Raw genomic sequence first — 24855 nt, 5'->3', positions numbered from 1 at the left:
TGTTACGCCGGCCCATCCTGGGCCGGCTGGACCGGTCCACCCTGGACCGGTCATTGCCTACAGGAGGCGGAAGGCAGAGGGGGACGGAAACAAGTGGGTGGGCCAACTTGGTGTTAATTCAAGTTAGGAGGGAAAATATTTGAATGAGGGGTTGTTTAGGTATTTTGTATTAATCCTTTGTCTTTAATTAGGTGTTTTGGAGGGATTTGGAATCATCTTGAATTTGAGTTTTCTCTTTGAGATCCAGGTTTTGCTTTTGGCTCTTGGCTTCGCCGGAGACTTGGGAGAGTACGTTCTTCCTCTCGAATTGAAGAACAAATTGTATCTTTGCTATTTTCATTGTCTTCTAGTGAAATACAAGTCTTTTCTCCTCATCTTCTACAGTTTTTCCCTCTTTTTCCACTGTTTTTTGCTGATTTCCTGCTGTGGACAGCAGTTTGCTTCGTGATTTGTTGCTAAAGCGATTAGGGAATACTTGAAATCAAGTATTTCCTATCAAATATACCTTCTGAATATTCATGAACTTTATTTATGATTGTGAATTTGATAGGAAACACTTGATGTTTTAAAATAATTTTTATCAATTTCAGAAAAATAGCAAGAAAAACTCTTCCGAACAAAATGAAAATTAGAAAAACAGTAGTTTTTATTGCAATAATCAAAGATATGGACGGAAAATACCAATATGCAATTGATCCTCTATTCGAGAGGAGGATCTTTCTCTGCCAAATCTCTAGACGCCGCTAGAGCCCTAAGAAACTACGAGATCTCAAATTTCAACCAAATTCTAGATGTCCTAACCCTAGAAAAACAAACTATTTAATGCATACAATCCAAAAGGAATCTCTAAAAAGTCCCTACATTTAAATTTCCCTCCTAACTCCATGAAAAATCCTTCCTAAACTACTCTATTGGCTGAAGCAGTTTGGTCGGTGCGTACAAGGAGGCGGAACTCTTCCGCCTCTGTCCGCCTGAGCCGGTCCCGTGTGGACCAACTGGACCAGTCCAACTGATGAGGACATCGATCCACTAGTTAATAACACGATTTCTTTAATGATTTTCTTGCTATCTCAATAAGATATTAATTGAAATTACGTTGTCATTCACTTTTAATTTTCTTAAGAAGCTCCTTGCATGTGGTATCACATCACCAACGGACTGGTCTAACAGAATTTTAGTCATGGAAGCCATGAAATTAGTTGCAAAACTCAGATGCCTGAGGTAAATTGGAATTTATTTGTATGCAGATTATTGAACCGTAAATTTGACTGAAACAAGATTTTAGCATTTCAGCATGTATTCGCTAAAATCATACTTTTTATTAGATGTAACGTACAATTTCATTATGAAATTTAATATAAACTCAACTCATCTCAAAATAATATTTTCATTTGGACATTAATTAATATAAAGCTCTTCATGATCTGGCTTGATGGAAAAGTTTGTTAAACTGTAATTAAGTAGAGTAGCCATTAAATCTTTGTAAGCCTGCCACTTTGGTGCTTGCTTACCACTGCTCCATCGTGTTGCTAACACCATAATTGCTTATAACATACCCAATGAAATGCTTCTGTTAACGTAGTAGACAATATTTTAGGAAATCATATCATACATGATTAGTGTTAATTACTTTAGTTAGTGACTCTTTGGAACATAATTCATCTATCTATTATTTATGGGTGTTATTAATTGAATAAAATACAATAATGCTCTCCCTCTCATCATGATATCAAAGTGGGATTAGTATCCTTTGCTTTGAATACCCTTTATTTCTCAAGCATTTGAGCTTACTTTTTGCGCCAAATGCTTGAAATCATTGCCTGATAATCTCCGCTTGTGCTGTCACCCTTGTCTGGCACATGATCTCATCACGCACTTGCCAATCCTGATCACAACCCCCTCCTACCATGGGTCGATCTCGATCTCTTCCCACCTTATTGCTCATGCTCATCTCCTACCACCCATCTTATATAACACTTGCACTATTGGTTTATTCGTCATTTGCCTCCAATTACGTCAATGAGACCGACTACACCTTCTCCTATTTCAACGACCTTTGGTTGTATCCTCACTTAATCATATTCTTTCCTCCATATTTTCCCTTGTTTGTCTGCATTTCATGACACTTGGTCATCACACCTCATTCTCTCGTCTTAACTTCTCTAGTTTCCTCTTCTCCGCAGTTGCATGGCTTATTAGACTTCTCGTTCCAACTCAAAAACGGCTTCCATCAATGACCCAATAATATTATAAAGTTTAATTTTACCAACCATCTTTTGTTGTTGATGGCTTTTGGATTTCTTGTTGGTTTCTGCCGACAAACTCATCAATTAAGATGTTTCTTTTCCCCCTCATCATGATGCAGTCAAATTTTCTACTTGGCATGCTTCAGATTATACTGTTTTCCCTTGTAAGCATGACAGTTTCGAACCTTCCATTACTTACATTATCATGTTTTAGGAAATAAGCAAGGAAATGTAATTTTCTGCTTTCTTACTTTCAAGAAAGCAATAAATCGGCATATACTTTTTCTCTCTGAAGAATTTTTTTGACAACAAAATTATCACTAATTTAGGAATACTATATGACACAATGTAGTGAGTGGGTTGATCTTCTTTAATATTGGCCCTTCATAATTGATTCTATAGTTTGACAAAAAACAAAATGAAGCATTTCATGTTGCCATTTTTTTTTTTTTTTTAAACCCATATCTTCAGTGCGTGCGTTTACATTTGATGATTGATTCCACTATTTCTGACATCAATACTACTCTCTCGTGTTTAAAGGTTCACTGAGCTTTCAATTCCATCCCCACCAATCTTCAACTGATTTGTCATTGTCACATGATATTATGGTGGTCATGTAGGAAAATCTTTTTCTTTGTGTCGTCATTGTTAACAAACTAATTATCCTTCATATTGCTATTAGACTAATTCCAACTAAACTTTCATGATTTAACTTGCCTCTGGATATTCGGTTACTACTATTAGCTCTCATGCTTCCAATACCTCTTCTAGCTATGTTACCTCTTTCTAAGTGTATTATGATCACTTTATTCAACACTCTTAGGTATTCTAGTTTGTTTCCCTTAGCATATATTCTTTTTGTTATGTTGCTGCTATTTTATCTAGTACATCCTTGATTCTGAACTCTGGTACTTTCTCACATATGATGCGTAATATTTAGTTCTCTTCTCTTAATTTTCCCCCTCCTTTACCAATTTTTTGTTGTAGATGGATCCCACTCATTTTTCTATAAAAGGCTTTGTCTCTCCATCTTCCGTATATTCTCTAATTTTTGTTCCATTATTTCTAATTAACTTTTGATTTATTGCTTAGTCTAAAGTCATAAATGCTTGATAACTTTCTACTTGTCTCGTTACATTTTCCAGGATCTTAGTATCATGATTGCTTTATTCAACACTCCTAAGTGTCCAATTATGTTTTTCATAGCATTTACTTTTTTTTTTCATCTAATATGTCTTGAATACTATATTGTAGAGCATCCTCACATATGACATGTAGTTTTTAGTTATTTTCTTCTCTTAAGTTGTGTCACCTTCCCCCAGTTCTTGTTGAAAATGGATCCTACTCTCTTGTTTTTGAGAAAGACTTTGTGTTTGTATCTCTACTCTTCTCTCCCTTTGTTGTTCTAATATTTCCTAATTACTTGCTTTCATTCATTGCTTAACTAAAAATCATAAATGCTTGATAAACTTATTAATTGTCTTCATTATATTTTTTAGTATTTTCGTATAAGGAAGACAAATGGTAGAAATTTTGTACGTACCGGAGTTTATTACTTAATATATGCACGCTCGTATACTTTCTCTATAAGAATTACTTCTTTCAGTGACATTATTGTCTGGGTCATCCACAGCCATATCAGCTACAATAATTCTCCTCATTCTCTTTACCTAATATTGAATATAATGCTTGTGAATTCGGTAAACATCATTAGGTGTTCATTTCCTTTTATTCCACCACGTAGTGCTTTTTTTTTTTTACTTGTTTCATTCTGATATCTGGGTGGAGTCTTTGTTTTAACCTACCATGGTTTTAAATTTTTGGTCACCTTTATTGATAATTATTCTCATATTACATTAGTATATTTGGTCAAATTAAAATTAGAAGTGTTGTTTGTTTTTAAATTTTTTTTTATCAAGAAATAAAAATTCAATTTTTATTTTAATTAAAACTCTTCTCACTGATAACGTTATTGGAAAGCATGCAGTCCTAATTTTTCTCTTTTTGTGCTGATATTAACACTATTCATCAAGCCTCATGCCCTTCTATATTTCAGTAAAGTAGTTTTGTTGAAAAGAAATATCATCATTTACTTAATGTTGCTTGAAATTTAATGATGCATATGAATGTTCATCATTGTTTATGGGTGATGCAGTTTTACCTTATTAACTACACCCCATTCTTGTTCTAGGTGAAGTCTCCCCTTGTTTCATTTTTTATCTCAGACAATCACCATTCCTTCAGATCCTCGAGTTTTGGATGCACATGTTTTGTTCATTCTTTTATAAAATTTTCCTCTAAGGCTATTCCGTTTATCTTCTTTGGGTGTTCTTGTACTAAAAAAGTTATCGATCCTTCAACTATTAGTTGCCTCTATACTTCATCAGATGCTACAGTCATGAAACGTCTCTCTATTTTCTTCCTCTACCTCCATCACTCTAACTTTTATGGCCTTTCTACCTCACTTTTGTAGGTAGGCACCATACAACCTTGCTCTCCTAATGTAGCAACATCTTCATCAACATTGTCCACTAGTTGAGAATCCGCTTATTGAAGAATTCTCTAAACTTCATTTGCTCATGGCTCTTTGGATGAGTAATGACTATTTTATTCAATCTTATACAAAACTTAATTATATATTTGTTTGCTTTCAACAATTTGCATACTCTCTATTTTCAATTTTTATGCCTAGGATAGGATATATTGGGAAGCTCTACGGGGTCCTTGATGGAAATAGGCCATGTAGATGAATGCCTTGATGAATATTCGTACTTGGGATCTTGTTCTATTTTCTTCTGGGAGTAAACCAGCTCTATGTTGCTAGGTTTACAATATAAAATTTAATTTTGATGTTTTTATTGATCGTTGGCCATTGGCTTAACTCAGGTTTATGGTTTTAATTATAGTGATTCATACTATCTTGTTGCCAAAATTAATGCCATTCGCATTCTATTGTTAATTGCTATCAATTAAGAGTGCCCGCTTCTGTAGATGGATGTAACGCTTCTTGAATATCAAGATCTCATTGAGACTATTTATATGGAATAGCCACTTGTCTATATTGCTCAGGGGGAGACTAGAGTATGTAAACTCAACAAATCTATTGATGTTTTGAAACAAAGATTATTTGTTTGATTCAATAAATTTTGAAAGGTTCTGACTGGTTTAGGCCTCTGGACTTGTTTTGCAAATGATTCAATCTTTACAAGACACAAGTGATCTGTCTTTCTTACATTAGCTGTCTATGTTGATGATATTCTACTTTGAGAAAGTGCTATAAGTGGACATTAAAAGAAGTGTTTTATGACAAAGAAACTTGGTCGTCCTTCATAAATTTTGGGGATCAAATTTTCTTTCAACAAGATTGGGGTTTCTTGACCTTAAAGGACATATGCTGAATCATCTAGAATAAACTATATTTTTAGGATGCAAACATATTGACACTTCTATTGATATTCAAAAGACCTCCAATGAAGAAAAAAATATAGTAGAAGATGCCTCCCATTATTGAAGATTGATTGAGAAATTAATTTATCATATAATTACAAGAATTAAAAAAAAATTATTGTACTTATTGTGAGTTAAAAATGCAATCTCCTATGTAGAAATATTGTGAATACATCCATCTTATCCTTAGATGAATCAAAAATCCCTTAGAAAAGGTCTACCATACAAAAAAATGGGCACCTTGACATAGAAGCTTTCTAATGTTGATTATGCTATATTTATTGATGATAGAAAATCCATTATTGGATATTATATTTTTGTATGGGGCAACTTAGTCACTTGGAAAAACAATAAGCAAAATTTAGTGGCTAGATCAAGTGCAAAAATAGAGTACAGGGCCAGAACTCGTTTTACGCGTGAAATGTGGATAGAAATACTATGAAGTGAATTTGATTTATACACCACAGAATCTTTGATCTTAAATTGTGTTAACCATGCTATTTGCGCTTTTAGAAGTTTAGCATTCTACAAAAGAACAAAACATATTGAAATTATCCATAATATATATTATCACTTAATTCGTCCTGCGTATGTTATCCAACAAGATAACTATTTTCAATATTCTCAATTCAAAAGAACTTGATGTGTTTGCTTTGGCTTTAGGATCTATTCAGTTTTTCAAAATTTGTAACAAGTTAAAACTTATTGATATATGCACTCCAGCTTGAAGGGGAGTGTAATGTGGGACTTTAATATTTTAGGAAACCATGTTATGCACATAGTTTTAATTTGTGGCAATCTATTATTTATAAGGGGTTTCTCAATTGAACAAGATATACAAATTTTCTTTCTAAGATTTGTCAACAATAGTATTCATCCAATGATTATCACCACCCATGTGGACAAAGGTGGGTTTTCTTATTATTCAATTTGTTTTCCTATTAATCTTTTTTTTATCAATTGTTCAACCATTTCTTCTTTACAATTTTGATGTTAACATGATCAATCAATATTTAGATGTTTCCATGCAACCACAAAATTATATTGTTAATTAGTAGGTTAAGTTGTTGGTTCTTTGGCCACATTTTATTCACGAAAGATCATCTTTACTTGAGAATATATGTGATCTCCTATATGTCATAATTACAAAGTTGTTTGTAAAATAAGATCATTGACCTAGGCACTGGTTAAAAGGCACCATTTGATGATATTATATTTTTTTTTTCTGTATTTGGATGATTGCGAAATGATCTTTCTTTATTCGATTTAAATGAAAATTTGACTTTTAACCGGACATAATGGCGAAAAAGGATTCATGTAGCCAACCCCACGTAGCGGGACAAAGGCTTGATGTTGTTGTTGTTGTTGGATGATTTCAAAGTTTTCACTCACTGAAAATTAAAAAATTTGCTACTGCATTCTAAGTCTTGCCATGTATACTTTTTCTTTGATTAGTGTACATGCTTCAGGAGGAGGTTCATGCAGCTGAGGTATTATCAGATTGAACTGCAAAGTGAACTAATTCCATTTCTACAAAAATAATATGCTATATTACTTTTCACTGGACTTTTCTTTTTTCAGTTAGAAAGGACTTTTATCGCAATAAAGCCAGATGGAGTCCAAAGAGGCCTGGTAAGATATCCAAACGATGTCAATAATTGCCTTTTTCGTTTGCTTAGGTCTAGTATTTAGTGTATTCTTCATAGCATATTTTCTGAGAGAAACCAATATGTATGGTTATTTTGGCGTGCAAACAGATATTGTACCCCTAACCCTTACTGTGTCGTTACCCCCCATTAATTTATGTCAAAAAAGTTGGTTAATTACATCTATATGGTTGCCCACGTTGAAAAGCATGCAAGCACCCTAATTATGATATAGAATTTCAATTTCCATTTGTGAGTATTCATCTCTGATGGTGCATGTTCTCTATGAAAGTTTTTTGTGTGATCAAATTAAGGCTTCGTTTGGAACGACTTTATTCCTGCTTCTTAAAGCGGATTTTTAATACAAAAATTTTAATTTTTGTAATAGAAAGCCGCTTTAAGAAGCAGAAAGAAAACCGTCCCAAATGAAGCCTAAAAGGGAAAAATTGCACTTTTTGCATGCTAAATTTTTGTACAAGGGAATTTTCTACTTTATATAGTAAATGACGTCCGTTTGTTCAGATAGCAGAGATAATTTCACGTTTCGAACGCAAAGGGTATAAGCTGGTAGCTATAAAATTGGTAGTTCCTTCCAATGAGTTTGCTCAGCAGCATTACCATGATCTCAAGGAGAGGCCTTTCTTTAGTGGCTTATGTGACTTTCTGAGCTCGGGTCCTGTACTTGCCATGGTAAGTGAGCGTATGGTGGCTTTTTTGTTTCACCAATATGTAATATGCTATTGTTGAGGTTTGTAAATGGCCTGTGCTTTTGTCTGTTCATATGTTTGTTTAACTAGGTTTGGGAAGGGGAGGGAGTTATAAAGTATGGTAGAAAACTTATTGGTGCAACAGACCCACAAAAATCAGAGCCGGGAACCATCCGAGGTGATCTTGCGGTTGTTGTTGGAAGGTACTTACTTTCCACAATTTATTCTTTTAAGCGATTTTGTTTTAGTGCTTGCATTTTTTGCTATTGCTATCTTTGAAGAACGAAACATTGAAAAACAGCCTTTGTGATGATGTTCTTTTATTCAACATTTGTTTAGTTTGCAGTGATTTTTATTTCTATATTATTATTAAAAGTAAATGTTATATTCTAACAAACTATTCTATTATTTAATCTTATTTTATAGTATAACATCAACAATAACATCAAGCCTTTATCCCATTATATGAGGCTGGCTACATGAATCTTTTTTCTTCATTGTGTATTGTTAAGAGTTTAATTCTCATTTAAATCTAATAAAGAAATGTCATTTCTAATATTTTTCTAACTAAGTCTTTTAAGGTCTACATCTAACTTTCTTAACATAAGTCAAATCTAGTACATCTACTTTTCTAACGGAGTCGTCGGAAGGCCATCGTTTTATGTGACCAAACTATCTAAGGTGACTCTCTCCAATCTTATTTTCCACTAGAGCTATTTCAACCTTTTCACATATATGCTCATTTCGTGTCGTGTCTCTAAAAGTAAAGCCACTCATCTACCTGAGCATCCTCATCTCTTCAACACTTAACTTAATATTATGCTTCTCTTTTAATGACCAACATTCTGAACGATAAAGCATTGTTGGTCTAACCACCATCTTACAGAATTTTTCCTTAAGTTCGAGGGGGATTTTTCTATCACACAATAAGCCCAATGCATTCCTCCACTTCAACCATCCAACTTGAATTCTTTTAATAATATTCTCATCTATTTCATCATCATTGTGAACAATAGACCCAAGATATCGAAAACGAGTACTCTTATTAATGACTTGATCAACCAAAGTCACAATCCCCCCACCAGATCAATTATTACTAAAACTATACTCCATAATTCAGTTTTAGATCTACTCAAACGAAAGCCATTAGACTCCAAGGTTGACCTTCATAATTCAAGTTTACCATACACTCCCTCTCTAGTCTTATCAACTAGAAGAATATCATTAGCAAAAAGTATACACCAGGGTATAACCTCTTGCAAATGTCCAGTGAGAAACATCATGACTAAATCAAAATGATATGGGCTTAAGACTGATCCTTAATGTAATCCAACTGAAACAGGAAAATACTTGGTCAAAACTAAAATAAAAACTTTAAAAAGTGATTTCTTAGTTTCAATTTTCAACAATGTGAATTCAGCCCAAACCCTAAATGTTTCCAGTGAAATAAATTTGTCTGTTGGAATTTAAAATCAGTTAATTCGTTCTATTCTATAGTGCTTTTACTTCCCATTTTGATTGAGTTCTTGAAGTTGGATGCAAATTTGGTTGCAGAAACATAATCCATGGAAGTGACGGACCTGAAACGGCTAAAGATGAGATTGCCCTCTGGTTTTCACCTACCGAACTTATTTCTTACGCCAACAATGCGGAGAAGTGGATCTATGGAGTTAATTGATTAGCATCTCAAATAATTTCTATTTAAATTCTTTGGCCGTACTTAATAGCCAAAATATGCAAAATTTGCATTCCTACTAACTATTTCTGATTGTGGAAAATCCACATGATAAAGGGTAATAATGATGAATAAGTCCTGTCTTTTCGAGAAGCAGCTGCCACCATGAAATTGTTCTTTCAGGCAGTTGGCTTATGTAACGTTTGATTTAATAAGCCCTGAATGATCACTTGTCCTTATAACACTCAAAATGAAGAGGCAAAATAACCCTAAACTTCACAGAATTCTACTTGTGAAACACCATTGTGGAATGTTGCATTCACCATAATTAGTTGTTGTAATGAGTATTATTAGGGTTGAAGATCATCTGACTACGAGTGTTGATCATGCTGATCTGTGCTGGAACAGTTTCCTTCACCATGTAATTTATGGTTTAAAATTATCATCCAACCACCCTTTAACATTTGTTTTCCTTCTTATTTCATTTACCAGTTTATGCTTAAGCTATGTGAACAAGGGGGTTAATTGATTAGCATCTCAACCTTTTGTGCCTTCAGATCACATCAAAAGGTATTAGGTTGACTGCCTACATCAAGGGGGCAATGAAATAATGATATTTCTAATGTGAAAGTCGAGTTTTTTTTTTTTTTTTTTAAATGGGGTATTCATCTGCTGCCACCTTTGGAAGACGCTTGGTGGTGTGACTAATTCTTAGCTGACCTAGAATAGGCACCCACCCCAGAAACCGTCTGGCCCGTATTTGATTGTGCCCCACTTAAGAGGGGTTGATGCTCAAGGAGAATAGAGCATGAGTTAGGGGTTATCAACCGTACTCGTCCATCAATTAAGCTAAACATCGTTAGTTGTGTAATTTTTTAAGGCCTTAAAATAGGAGATTATCAGCATCATTTTGATTGTGATATTCCAAGGTTCATGCAATCATTGTGATAAGACAAGCATGAACCTTAATGAGAACTCATCATTATTATGATGAAATAAGGGAACAAACATAGTGGAGAGCTGAAGCCTAACATGTATATTGAGAATAATAATGGAGAGTGATTGCCCTTTATTTATTTGTTAATAAATTGTCCAGTTCTTCGAGACCATACCAAATGTGACAACTTTGGTTAGTGGTTACAAACAATAAATTTCCTAATGTTAGGTTAAGGTAAATTGACTATATTTTATTGAATTTTGGTCTTAAGAAAAATATTATCAGAAATTTCCAAGTCTTCTTGGCTGCAAAGTGGCTTCCTAGAAAAACGCTTAAAATGGACTTTGAGCTCTATTAGAAGGGGTTCAATGGTCGCTGCATTAATATAAATAGTTTCTGGCAAAATAATTTAGGCTTCGTTTGGTTTTTTTCTTATTCCAGTATAAAAAAAACACCAATAGGAGAAAAGGTCTTTTTAAAATGGAGAAGTTAATAAATAATGCTTCTCAAAACAATACAAAAACGGAGTTTTTAAAAAAGTCTGCTACACATTCAAACATCTTCCACGCCTACGTTTTCTAGTTGCAAACGGAAAAAAAGGAGAAAAACGGAGAAATACTGTGGAAACAAACGAGCCTTTAGTATAATCTATAAAAATTTATCGAGTAACAATTAATTGATGTACTGGAGGCATCATGTCTCCATGACTTGAGTTTTTATTTGGTCCGGTGCAAGGACCTAGAGGAAGGTTTGGTTTTGCCTAAAAAAGTGCAAATACCGAGTTTTTTGAAAAAATACCGAGTTTTTCAAAAAACTCAGTATTTGCACTTTTTACCTATTTTTGACTAAAATCGAACCTTCCTCTACATCGAGTGAAAGGACCTAATAATTGCTCCTGCTCCCATGACTTATCCCTTATCCAAAGGTTGGCCCCTCTTTGCATTGAAAATAATAATAACAATATTATTATTTTAGAATATTTAAATTAATCAAAATAAATTAACACAAATTAAATACATAATTTTAGTTGGTAGCTAAAGTTTCTAACCAACAAATCAAATTGAGATGTGTAAAATAATATTATTCACATAAGAAATAAAATAAAATTATTTGCATACGAAAATTTGAACAGCAGCTTCTTTTAACCTCACTTTTTAAATAAATTTTGTTATAAAAATATTTCGCAGTAAAATTTTCTTTAAAAAGCAACAATAACATGATTGACAAACAAGATTATAATTGCAGTCTTGAAAGGACAAATTACGATAAAGTTGCTTACTTGACTTTCCTTAAGCTCTATGATGAGAATTGTATAGTGCCCCTCATATAATTTAAGAGCTATTTGGATGGCTGGCTGTAACTTTTTATAAAAATAGTTATAAAATAATTATAAAAATAAAATTTTCAAAAGTTGTTATGAAAAGCTATTTTGTAGCATACAAATTTTGCAAAAATGATGAAAAAAATAATAGTCAAATAAAAATTATAATTGTAATCTGAAAAGCAAAAAAATAAGAAAAAAAAAAATTTTGTACTAAAATTGATTCAAGAAACAGTAAGTAAGTTATCTCAAACGAATTCTTAATTAGAAGTTTCAGAATAAGATTCAGGCTTCGTCTGAGACAATTTTCTTGTTTCTTTTTACAGCAACAATTTTTTTTATTTTTCAAGCAATGATAAAATAGTAATAAAAATTGTTCCAAATAAAGCCTTAAACTGACGAGAAATTATTACGTGCGGTCACCGGATTGTCTAAAGGTGAATCAGGATGCGCCACATCACCCAATACAGAGCGGTACACAACCGTGATACATACCAAAATGATGATGTGGCACATCTTAATTCACCTCCGGATGGCATCCGAGGATCACAATTAATAATTTCACTAAACTGACCACATGGCAGCATCATACTTTGTAGAATCCTCATCGAGAATCAAAGAAAGCCTGTCGCACTCTGACTGGTCAATTTTGGTATCCAACCCATTAGATTAAAAAAAATAAACAACAGCCATCACAATAAGAGCAACATGGGACGGAAGATCTCATTTTATTTGAAACATTTTTACAACACGACCTCCATGATTCTAAATAAAGATCATTATTACACAGAAAAATAAGGTGGAATAAGCAAGAAAAGAACCAGAAGTCCCAAACTTGGTCTTGCTGAGGTAACATTCCTTCAAAGGAAACTCCAGGGTTTTCATGCTAATTTCATCCTCTCCATTGGAGGAAATTATTAGATGCAGACACCGGACGTAGAAATGCGTTCGGATTACTGGATGAACTGCGTACACTCTGACTACGCTCTACTTACACTATTGCGTACACTCTACTTACACTCTGCGTATTTGTAGATACACAACAAATAAGCAGCAAATTCTTACAACTAAATATTTGATGCTATAAATACACAGAGCGTAAACAGAGCTTAAGCATAGGATACGTAGTAATCTGAAAGATCCTCTACGTTCGGACTCCGCACAGAATAATTTCCCCTCTATTGGCTGCTGGAATCCATCATTCTTCATTTCCGTTGCTTAGAAATCTCATGGTCTCCAGTCCTTGCAAATCTTCCTCGCACCCTCGGCTGGCAATCTGCTAATGCCTTCCTGCAAGCGTACTGCCGAATATAGACTTCTCATTAATTACCTTCTCACTGTTACATAGATCAACAGATATACTGTAGGTTTAACTCATAGATAACCAATAAGAACAGCTGAGCATTACTCCATAATCGAAGACTGGTTGGCCAAAAAGATTAGTCCAATAGCATGGGGCAACATATGAATCATAGAAATCTTTTACCAGTTGAGTGTGTGTGTGCGCGCGCGTGTGTAAAGTTTATGGGTTTAAACCAATAATCTTAGAGAAATAAAATTCTTCTTTAACCAATCAGCCATGGCAATTCCACTTGGTAGAATATTTTTGTGATTCGGATCCTACCATGCCATTTGAGCTAGGGGTGTCAAAAGTTGACACAACCCGAAACCTGATCCGGACCGAGCCGGAAAAATCTGGGTTCGAGTCAACCCGTTTGTGAAATGGGTTGGGTCCATGTTCGAATTTCTGACCAATTTGAAAAACGGGTCAACCCGAATTGACCCGTTTCGTCATCCCACGCGTCAGGACTCATGTCTCACTTGCGTCGCGTCGGGTCGCGTCTGCGTCAAGTGTCGCCGCCGTCGATCCAACCCGCACAGCCATGCGACCCGCCCTTCTGCTACCTCTACCGCTGCTTGCCGAGCTACCGTCACTGTCGTTCGTCTCACACAGCGCACTCGTTGTTGCTTCCGATGCCTCTACTCTACCAGCTTTGAGGTTCAGACTCGGCGGACACGCTTCGCTCCGCAGCTGTTCGCGGGTCGGGTTAGGTCGCCCCGCATGGGTCGGGTCCGGGTTGACAAACCTAACCCGTTTGCAAAACCGGGTCGGGTTAGTGTCAACCCATTTGCGGCCGACTCAAAGTCAGGTTCGACCCGAACCTGACCCATTGACCCGAATTGACACCCCTAATTTGAGCAGCTTTTACACAGCTAACCAATTAGATGAAAAAAAAAATTCTCAAGACGGGCATTTTTCATTTGCAAAACAAAGTAGGTGGTCCTAAATCAGATGTGAACTGGATGTGAAAAAGTTGATGCATCTTTGTGCTATAGTGAGTGGCATTGATGGCAGCTGCAAGTGAGTGATTGGGACGGTTAGGAAAAGGCAGCAATTTGCATCGAACATCCACTACTTGCGTTACAGCTCACTAGATGCGATTTCTGTCTGTTCATTGTTTTAGATTGTAATTTTGTGATTTTCCAGATTCTGATAAGAGGATGTTTCTTATTTGGGTTTTTTCTATAAACTATTTCAATCTTTCTTTTCCTCTTTCCATTTGATTCTCGTTTGAAAGTTGAAATTATTTATTATTAATTAATTTTATGTTGTTCTATCCTTGAGAAAAGAGCAATGAATCTTAATTTATAATTGAGTGAAAAAATATATGTTTCAGTTTCACTATAATTTTATTGGGTTATTTGTATAAAACTATCTATAATTTAATTTTTTACAGAAATGGACCGATTTTAAAAATTTACAAATAAAAACAATAGTTTATCCTATTTGAAATAGCATGTGTCAGGGTTACTTAAAACCCTAGAAAAAGTATCGAAATCCTGATATAGGGATATTAATACTAAAGTTCTCTATGAAACTTGATATACTAAGGCTTCGCTTGAGACAATTTTTTACTGTTTTTGAAAACAGCTTTTTAATACAAAAGTTTTTCGAACTAGAAATTTTTGCACTAAAATATTATTTTAGAAATCGATAAGAAAAATGTCCCAAAGAAATCCAAATAAGATAAACTGTCAGGCATACATGCTATTTTTTAATAAATCATAACATGTATGCCAAAGTTAGCTGTCCTGATTTGCAAAATATGATAAACTACTATTCTTATTTTCAAAACTTAGCAATAAGACCAAACTAGGGGGAGTTATAGATAAATAACCCTCTTTTTTTAATATATTGTCTCATATGATGATAAATCATAATCATTTATTGTTGTTGAATAAATATTTTTTTTTACGCCGGAGATCGACGGCTACGATCATGAGTTTATTTTGAGTCATTTTATGTAGTAGTTTATTTTATTTTATGTTTTTTCCGTTTTTGCCCTTATGGGTATTTGGTCGCTATTGTAGCCCAAGGGGCATTTTAGTCTTTTGCTTTTTATTTGTCATTGTGAGGCCTATTTATATGGTCCTTCTCTTGTAATAGATAGTTTTTGATGAAATTGAATTTGCCACTTATGTTCTCTGTGTGAGTTCATCTTCCTCGATCTCTTAGTGAGTTCGTAGGGGGAAACTAGATCTCTTAGTGAGTTCTAGATGTTCTTGTTCTACTACTTTCGTTAGTTCTTTGTTTATTTCGTTAGCGTGGAGATGTGGATCAAAGCATTTGTGGAGTTTGGAATTCCCGTTGGAGTTCCCCAATATTTTGTTTTCTATTAATTCTCTCTTCCCTGTGCTCTGCCGCCGCCCCTTCCAGGCAGTCCAGCCACCCACCGATCCGCAGCTGCCCCGCCTCCAGTCGGCCAGCAGACTTGTCGCCACCTCCCCCTTGCCCTCCCAGGCCTCTGACGGAAGCCCCACAGCCGCCCCTTGGACAACCGCCTGGTCTGCTCCACCGTCCAGGCTTGGCCGCACGTCCAGGTGGCTGGATCCAAAGGCCTGGCCTGTCCCGCCTCTTCCACCCACCGAATTCCCTGTCACGTCCCGTGACTGCCGTTACTCCATGTTGCCAGCCCGTGAAATCAAGCATTTAAGGCCTGATTAATTGGCTCATTCAACCAACGTTAATTGAGCAAATAATCACTAGCCTTGGATTTCAATTTGAATTTCAAAACGGGGTTGCTTATTGTGTACATCTATGAAAGGAAACTTTCCTTTTAATGAATCCTGATTTTATTACAGGATTTATATGAAATCTGTTATGTATTTATGTGGGCCCCATTTGATTAAACACCTAAGCCTTCTCTCCTCCATGTGGCCGGCCCATTGATGGGCTCTTCTCTCCTTCCAATTTGACAATAAGAACACCACAAAATCTGCCCAAAATTCTTCCCCTTTCACCGCCCCATTAATACCATTTGAATTAATTTGAATCCCTCAAATTACTTCCCTCCCACCTCTACCAAAATAGAAATTCCTGCACCCAACTCATGGTCTCTCCCTTGGCCGAATTCTCCCAAGCCCGCCAAAGCTCGCGTGCTTCTCCCGGGCCGCCGAATACCCCTTCAAGAAATTACTGGCAAGAATCCCATACTCCGGCCACCTATCCAAGAACGACGATCCAAGGCTCCTTCTTCCTCGGAGCGACCTCGATTCTAAGGTGGAGACTCTTCTTCCGCTAAAGCCTAGATTAGTTGAGCGTACGGGCTCCAAAGGTGAAAGTTCTCTTTATTAACTCGTGGATTCTTGTTTATCGTCGTAACTTTACAATTATCCTTTGTGTTTCTTGAATTGTTTGGTTGATTGATCTTGCTCTACCTTGCCTAACCAAGTTAAAAACCACGAATTCCAATGATCAATCTTTTGGCTATAAGTGATAATTTTATTTTGGGTTATTATGTTACAATTGATCTCTTTAATTTCTTAAAGTAACTCCTCCATCGCATGTTTGTTTTACATCATTTGTCCAGCCAGCTCCCCATCAATTTATTTTAGGTTTATAAAAACTCTGGATATCCAGTTTATGGAGCATAAGTTGAACTGTTTGCGTGTGATAAAAGTAAACAATGAAGAGTATAAGATATACCTTAATTGTCCTGCCAAAATTTCTTCTCGTTTTTTTCTTCATGTATCTCGAGAGTTTCTGCCTGCGATCCTCGGACTTGAAGTCACCCATGGCTATTAGCTGCTCAAGGGAAGAGCGGACAGCATTTGTGCCTCCAAAGTTTACATTAGAATTTCCAAGTTTCTGTCCAAGAAGCACCAAATATAAAACAGGTTTATACCATCTAGAGATATTTTAAATATGTGATATCAGGTGATGTAATCCTTACGTTATGTGGAAAATTGTTTTATTTTGCCACTAATAATGTTCATATGCTTTCAAATAAACTATTTATAACAATGCTTTAGGGTCATGGCTTCTCCATACATCTATGAATCCTTAAAAATATTGCTTGTTAAAAAAAATTGAAAATTAAAAGTGGCAAAAAAGGTTACCACTCCCCACCCACGGTCAAGTTCAGCATTCAAGACTTCAACTGCAAATACATAGCATAGAACAGTATGGCTTTAAGCTCTACAGAAGTTTTCTTTGTAAAAAAAAAAATACTATTTTTCAGAATAACATAAACCAGAAATATCGAAACAAAGTCAATTATGCTGACCATTATTCTTTCTCTAACCTCAAATTCTTAGGATAGTCAACTTTTCAAAGTCAGCATAAGCTACAGAATAAGTTCAGAAGAAAAGGAAAGCTAGATGCAAATTGATATGAACAATTAATGCAAGAATAAGTACAGGACAAACTATCACACCAAAGCCTAATTCTGATAAGCACATATACATCATGGAAACTACTACTACATAACGCATAAACTAGTCTGCTTTCAACAAATACAGACTATTCAATTTTTGCAAGCCATACTCACCACTAAATGAAAAATGATATAAGCTGTTGAGCATTTGATTGTTAGAAAAAACTTTTTTCTTATAACATATTGTTCTGTGGAACAAACTGAGAATAATTGATATGAATTTGAAAAAAAAGATCAAAATAGTCCCTCAACTCTTTGTGAGAGACAAAATGATCCCAACTTTTTTGAGGGATCAATTTGGTACCTCAACTCTTTAAAATGGGATAAATTTGATCCCTCAAAAAGAGTTGAGGGACAATTTTGATCTTGTCTCATATAAATTTTGTATGAGAATTCAAGTTGTTTAATCTCTCAAGATTAAAGATTTTACAAACTTAGAATTTCCTTTTCTCACTCAAGGTTATGTCCTTGGCAATTTGGTGCTAATAGCAGAAGGCAGAACGAATGCCAAATATAAGGCATGCAAAGCCGGAAATTACTGACCTGAATGTCACCTTCACTGTATGCCCTCCTCATTCCATAGGCAGCTTCAAAATCCAAGTCCTTGAACTCAAGAAAGTTTGGTCTTCCTACACTATTACTCCACTCTGCAATGCTTAAAGACCCAGCACTAAAGCTTTTGTTTAGAGGTCCTTCTGCAACTATCCTGCTGTTTTCCAGACTAAGAGCTTCGTCAGTCAGCATTGCTGGAATCTGAAGAGCAGCTGGCTCAACAACTGAATCACTGATAGCATATTTTTCTAGATCTTTCTTGCACTCATAGAAGGCATCAATCAAGAGATGATTATTTTGGATCTCATTTTGGATTGTCTGTATGTCTGCAACCTTGATTGTATCGTTGATCACATCATCTCCACCGGAGATTATGGAAATGGCAGCACACATAGGATCTATTGCAAGTAATGGTTCTTCTAGGATTGGCTCAGGAGCTTTGAATAAATCTCCTTCACCTCCAAGATCATATTCAAATATGGTGGATGGCTGCACTAGATTTCCCTGCAGAGCGGCATAACATGGGTTACTAAAATGACTTAAAGAACTTGAAAAAGGTGTAAGAAATATTTGTCTCAAAGTGTTCAAGACAAAATGAAGGAAGAAAACTTCTCAATAAAAACTCTTTCATCTGATGTCAGTAAAACAGCATAAAAATTGATTTAGGTGGAAATCTATCAATAAAGTAAGCTAAGACATTTTCTATGGATGATCCTAAATGTTTTCAAAGGAATGGTGCAAACTAGCATGTTATGAAATCATAACTATTCATGCAAATATTATTACATGCACTTCACTATTTGTAGCGATTATTTGGTTAATCTTCCCCAAAATAACAGAGATCTTCTTGGTCTTCCAAATGAGACAGATTGGAATACTAATTATTTGGTTCCAGCTAATTTTTCAATTACTCAAATATCCAGATTCTACAAGTTCCCCGTAATATTTACTCCGCCTACTTGATCATTCTCAAAAACCAAAGAATAAGGACTCCCTAAAGATGTCCTGAGGATGTTTTAACTGAGTAGGTTTAAATTTCATGTCATCCTCAGCAATTCCTCCCTCATTCTCTCCCTCACATGATTGTCAAGGTGGGAAAGGAATAAGAAAAAGGAAGTCATGACATGAAATCCCTCCTCATACAAAACATCTTCAGAATGTCCTGTTACAGTGCACCCTTTGAACAAATTTTTGGGGTGAGATTTGAACCTCTACCCTCTTCATTTGGACAGGGATGACAATATCACTCAAACAAAGGGCTGGTTCCGCTAATAGTCCAATGAACAAATTAAGAAAACTAAGCTAAACAATCAGGCCGGATACTCCGAGCACAACCGAAAAGAAAAAATCTCGCCAGCGGTTCAAATATGTCACAATCGAACAAAGATAAACCAACTCAAACTGTTTTTAACTTGCCATTAGCGATTTAAGTAGATGTTATCTTTAAAAAATAAAAAATAAAAAAAAAAATAAAAAATAGATTCAAAACTCTCAAGTCTTAACAAGTTTAAGAAGATGCTACGACAAAAATCTTCAACAATCCCAATAAGCAGAGAAAAAAAAATCTTAACTCGCATAAGAAGAAAGATACACAAGAAAAAGAAAGGACGCTTCAATAAATTAAGCTAGAATATGAACAATTCAGTCATTTTGACCTTTCAAAAAAACTGGGAAGACCGATTCATGGGACCGGCCAAACCAAAGTATCAATCCAGCTTCACAGCACACTTAGAAACGCCACTTACGGCTGCCCTCAACATCCTCCCAATTACCCCATGCTAACCTTACTGGAAAGAACAACACAAACAGAGAAAGCAGAGGAAGTAGAAGAAGTGGAGGAATCACAACCACCCTCGGGTAAAAATTTGGAGATTCTTGAGGAAAGAAGCATACCATTGGAGCAGAAACTCCCAGTAGATCGCCTGTGAGCGACATACTTAGCTGGTGCTCTTGCAGCTGCGCAACTGGCGCTGGCGGCGAAGGCATCAGCGAGAACCCCTCTAAGTAGGGCAGTAGAAGGCCCGGCTCTGCATACATCTCTCTCTCTCTCTCTCTCTCTCTCTCTCTTCCTTCGTAGTCTGAACTTGGAAGTGGAAGGAACAAAGGCTAACATAGAAAGGAAAGGGAGGAGGAGGCGCCGCTGGCCTATTTATGCTGGAAGCGAGCGACGGCGTGAGAGGTGATCCGAGCGTGCTTTTCATTTTAGACCTACGGACCTACGGTGGGCAAAAATATTTTTTTTTATTCGAGAAAAAAATTGTTACATTTATTTAATTATTTTAAAATAAATGATATATATAAAGTAATTTAATAGATTATTTATGATATTTAATTAAGATTTGTATAAGATAATTTATTGTAAACTAAAAAATCAAGCAGAAAAGTTCCCATTAAAGATTTTGCTAGAATCTATAATTTTGTTATATTTATTGTAATTTTATCATTTTATTATTTCCCAATATTACAAAAAATTATTATATAATATACATTAAATATTATTAGATATTTCTATTATTTTTATGTCATATTATATTTTTAAATGTCTAATAATTTTGTGTCATCTAATAGTTTAGTTATATTAAAAAATCATAATACTATATATTGAAATTAGAAAAAAATAAATGATAAAAATAGCCCATTTTAAGAAAAAATATTTAAGAATGTTACGAAATAAGTTTTTTAATTAAGGTTTTTTTATTTGGGATAATTTTTTTACACCTTTCTAAAGTAACATTTCAATATAAAAAATTATAGTTTTAAAAAATATAATAAAATAAAAAATGTTTTTTCCAATAACTCCTAGATTTAAATTTGTTTGGTTGATTTTTAAGTTTAAGTTTTGAGAAATACAATCAAATTTTAATATCAAAGAGAAACTTATCACTCAAGATATTTTGATTAAAATAAGAATAAATTTTAAAACATTTAAATTTATTTTATATTTATTTTGAAATGAACAATCAATAAAGTCTTATATTGCTCTTATTTTAAATAAATTCAAATTTTATCTGAATTAAATTTTAGTAAAAAAAATATTTCTTTCCTTCTGTATGCACAATAAGGAAAACTTCCCTCAAAATATTTATTTTGATAAATTTTCAATGAATTACACTCATTTAAAAACAAATTCTATAACTCAGTCAAATCCTAATCAAAGTTTGCTGATCCAAAATTTTTCTGAATAATATATGTTGATTTATTTAAGAAAAAAATAAAAAATACTAATTTGGATACCAGAGGAGAGCCTCAGAGGAATAAGTTGGATAGCTTGAAGTATAAGCGAAAAATGATGGCTTTGCCTACTGTTAATTTGTCTTGACAGGTCAATATATTGGAAATAAGAAATTGCTTAATTTTTTTAAGAAGTAATTTGATTAGCTTTAATGACAAAAAATATATAAAAATTTTAATTAATTAGAATAGAAGACAGAATTTAAAAATATTAGATTATATATATAGTGTAGTGGCAGAGTAAAAAAATTTTATTCAGGGAGTTAAATTAAAATAGTTTTGTTTGCCATGTTAGAATATATTAAAATAGTTTTGTTTGCCGCCTCATTATAGGAGTCAAGAGAGCTGTAAGATCAAAATTAAGAATGCAAATAACATGACCCTTAGAGCATAGAAGACATAAACATCTATCACAAGCGGTCTTCGTTTGGGGGCGAGAGATGAGCGAAAGGGAAAACGAAAGCCGTGCTCAAGGTCATGAGTCACAAGAGAGGAGCAAAGGGGAAAACGAACTATTGATATTTTTTAGGTGTCCAGAAAAAATGTTGGTGGATTCTCTTGATTAATAAATAATTTTTAAAAGAAAGAATTACACAAATTAGAGCAAAGTTTCAGCGTTGGCGAACTTGTTGCTCTATTAAGCCCCATTGCGGACGAGAGATCTCCTCCAAAGTATTTGGCTAAAGCTAAAACTATTCTCATAACTTACTCTCTCATGTTCTTCTTCTATTATACATATACTGTTCTTAACTTCTATAGGTCTTCAATGGAGACCTTCAAGTTGATATCAGAGCATTGTCTCATTGCATTACTGTTCTTTCATCTTTCTTAATTACATGCTTGAATTTGCAATATCTTCCATGACCAACTAGCCATGCAATGGGGATGGAACTATGCCCACACTCGAGAATGGTCATATTCCTTATTATCATAAATATTTTACAACAAATATAAAAAAGATTGCTAAATTTTAGCTCTCTTATGAGAATTCTCACACAGGAGGCCACAAATCCTCAAGATATTCTCCGGCAAGGACTTTGTTGGTTATCTTCGTGATTCTACAACTCGACCAGCCAAACATCTACTAATCAATGGCTATGGAATGGTCATCCCAAACTCAGAATATCACACTTAGGCTTTGTTTGGGACGGTTTTCTTATTGCTTTCTAAAATAGTTTTTTATTACAAAAATTTCTTGAATTTGAAATTTTTGTACTAAAAAGCAGTTTTAAAAAGCAGTAAGAAAGCTGCCCCAAATGAAACCTTAGCCTTTATTTGGGGCAGCTTTCTTACTGTATCTTTTTAGTACAAAAATTAAAATTTTTGTACTAAAAACTGCTTTAAGAAGCAATAAGAAAGCCATCATTTGGGACGATTTTTTTATTGCTTCTTAAAGCAACTTTTTAGTATGAAATTAAAATTTTTATACAAATTATTTTAAGAAGCAATAAAAAAATCGTCTCAAATGATGCCTTAATTTCTCGTTGATCAAAAACTTACTAAATAGTTATATTCTACCGTTTACACTTTGCTTTTACAGTTTTACCTTAGGTTTCCTCAACTAAAAAATTGATCTTTGTCATATAACAATTGGAAATCTAACTATAACCCAATATCTTTCTAACATTAAAGCCAAAATTGGCATTCTTGTTGTCATTGGGTTTCCTCTTGTTAAAGAGGATATTATTCAATACACTCTTAATGTATTGTCATTTGTATTCCAAGCATTCAAGACTACTATTCATATAAATCTCTTGCCTCTCAATTTAGATGATTTATATTCATTATCATGTAGTGAATAGTGAAACATAGCTGCTAAAACAAGAAAAGAAGTTAAGTCAAATCTGGCACTTGATCCATAAATTGCTCTTTCTATGTTAAGAGTTTATGATCAGTGCCGCAGCCGTGCTCGATCATCCTAAATGAGTTATGCTCGTAGAAAGTTCTCTCAAAATTCTCCTCATTTCAGGACGTTCTGCAATCTCTCTCAGCATGGTGGTAGACTATTTTTTACATGCACCTATTAATATGTAACAACTCAAACTCTAACTATCGAGATATTATCTGTTTTGGCCTAAGGGTCTCACAGTTTTTTGTCTTATTGGTGTAACTTCCTAGGAGATCACCCATTCCAAAATTTCTCCGAGATTAGAACGCTTAACTACGGAGCTTCTTAATAAAAATTTAACTATTACACCAAAATGCACCTCGATGTTTAAGAGTTTAGCTTCTGTTACTTAAAGGGTTTCACAATCTTCCCCAGTACATAAGTAATCGACATCCTTCTCAGTATCCTTATCCCAGAATCATCCACCAAGAAGATAGGATCCTAGAATCATCCCCCAAGAAGATAGGATTCTAAAGGTGGTCTTACAAGTTCAAGTTATGACTCCCGCCACGTAGCATTTTGTCTCATGTATGGTTTAAGAGGTGGCTCCCATGACGTAGCATTTTGTCTTATAAGACACTTAGTTCCCATCTTCCGACTAGTGTATTACTCTAATATCATTTTTAACAGGCCAAGTTCTTAACTATCGAGATATTATCTATTTTGGCCTAAGATCTCACAGTTTTGTCCAGTTGGTGTAGCTTCTTAGGTCACTTATCCGAAGATTTCTCCAGGACGAGCACATTTAACAACGAAGTTTCTTAATGAAATTTCAATCATTACACCAAAATGCACCTTGATATTTAATAGTTTATCTTCTTTTACTTAAGAGGTTTCACAAAATATATAAAAATTTTGATTTTTCTGCTCTAAAATATTGGTAACGCAATGAATCTAACTATGAGACTGCATCTCCAATGTTCTTCATGTATAGTTGAGTGGTACTTAGATTTTGGAACAACCTCCCATCTCACAACTTGTCTGTATCAGTTAAATCAAGCTCGCCATAGAATGGCTCTCCACAAATTTTTTGACGGTAATGGACAAACTTTACCTATTGCTCACATAAAACAAGTACTTCTTCCAACTCCACAAGGTAAACTTAAATTGTCTCCTCTTTTTCATGTCCCTAAATTATCTTATAGTTTTTTTATTCATTCACACCAGCCACTGACAATTTATTTATCTATTATTTTGTGATAATATTTCTACTCTTGCACTTGTCCGTATTTCATGCTAGGACAAAAAAAATATATCAAAATGAATTATAACTTTATGAGAGATTGCATCAAATTCAATATAATTTCAATTCATCAAATAGTCACCTAGGATTAACGAGCTAATATCTTCGCTAAGCTCTCTCAATTTCTAGATTTATATTTCTTCAAGATAATCTAACAATCAATATGTCGGTAATGAATGGTTTTCCTGTAATACAAGAATAAGCCATAATGTTGCCATAAGGTGATAATGAGCCATCCTAGCTAA

The 24855-nt window shown here is 34.5% G+C and overlaps 2 protein-coding genes across 3 annotated transcripts in view; one reads left to right on the top strand and one right to left on the bottom strand.

Moving 5' to 3' along the window:
- The window catches only part of LOC110103270 (nucleoside diphosphate kinase 3-like), a 36001-nt gene extending 25914 nt beyond the window's left edge, over window positions 1-10087 (top strand). Inside the window, exons 3-7 of the mRNA XM_020831913.2 lie at window positions 7149-7183; window positions 7275-7325; window positions 7862-8029; window positions 8137-8249; window positions 9601-10087. Of these exons, the coding sequence (XP_020687572.1) occupies window positions 7149-7183; window positions 7275-7325; window positions 7862-8029; window positions 8137-8249; window positions 9601-9724 (491 nt within the window). The 3' untranslated portion in view covers window positions 9725-10087. The remainder of the gene's footprint in view (window positions 1-7148; window positions 7184-7274; window positions 7326-7861; window positions 8030-8136; window positions 8250-9600) is intronic.
- Window positions 10088-12688: 2601 nt separating this feature from the next.
- Window positions 12689-20409, bottom strand: LOC110103239. 2 transcript variants are annotated; one of them, XM_020831864.2, is made up of 4 exons: window positions 20142-20327; window positions 18240-18752; window positions 16967-17128; window positions 12689-13280 (listed from the first exon to the last, which is right to left on the bottom strand). In XM_020831864.2, exons 1-4 carry the CDS (start codon window positions 20283-20285, stop codon window positions 13185-13187), a joined length of 915 nt encoding a protein of 304 aa, XP_020687523.1. In that variant the 5' UTR covers window positions 20286-20327; the 3' UTR covers window positions 12689-13184. The 2 variants fall into 2 exon arrangements, with proteins under 2 accessions (XP_020687523.1, XP_020687525.1); XM_020831866.2 differs by having other exon boundaries at window positions 13181-13316; window positions 20142-20409.
- Window positions 20410-24855: the final 4446 nt, after the last annotated feature.

The sequence above is a fragment of the Dendrobium catenatum genome, unplaced genomic scaffold, assembly GCF_001605985.2.
Source record: "Dendrobium catenatum unplaced genomic scaffold, ASM160598v2 fragScaff_scaffold_1117, whole genome shotgun sequence".
NCBI lineage: Eukaryota > Viridiplantae > Streptophyta > Magnoliopsida > Asparagales > Orchidaceae > Dendrobium > Dendrobium catenatum.
The sequence above is the reverse complement of the archived record's forward strand: the minus strand, read 5'-3'. Positions and strand labels throughout refer to the sequence as shown.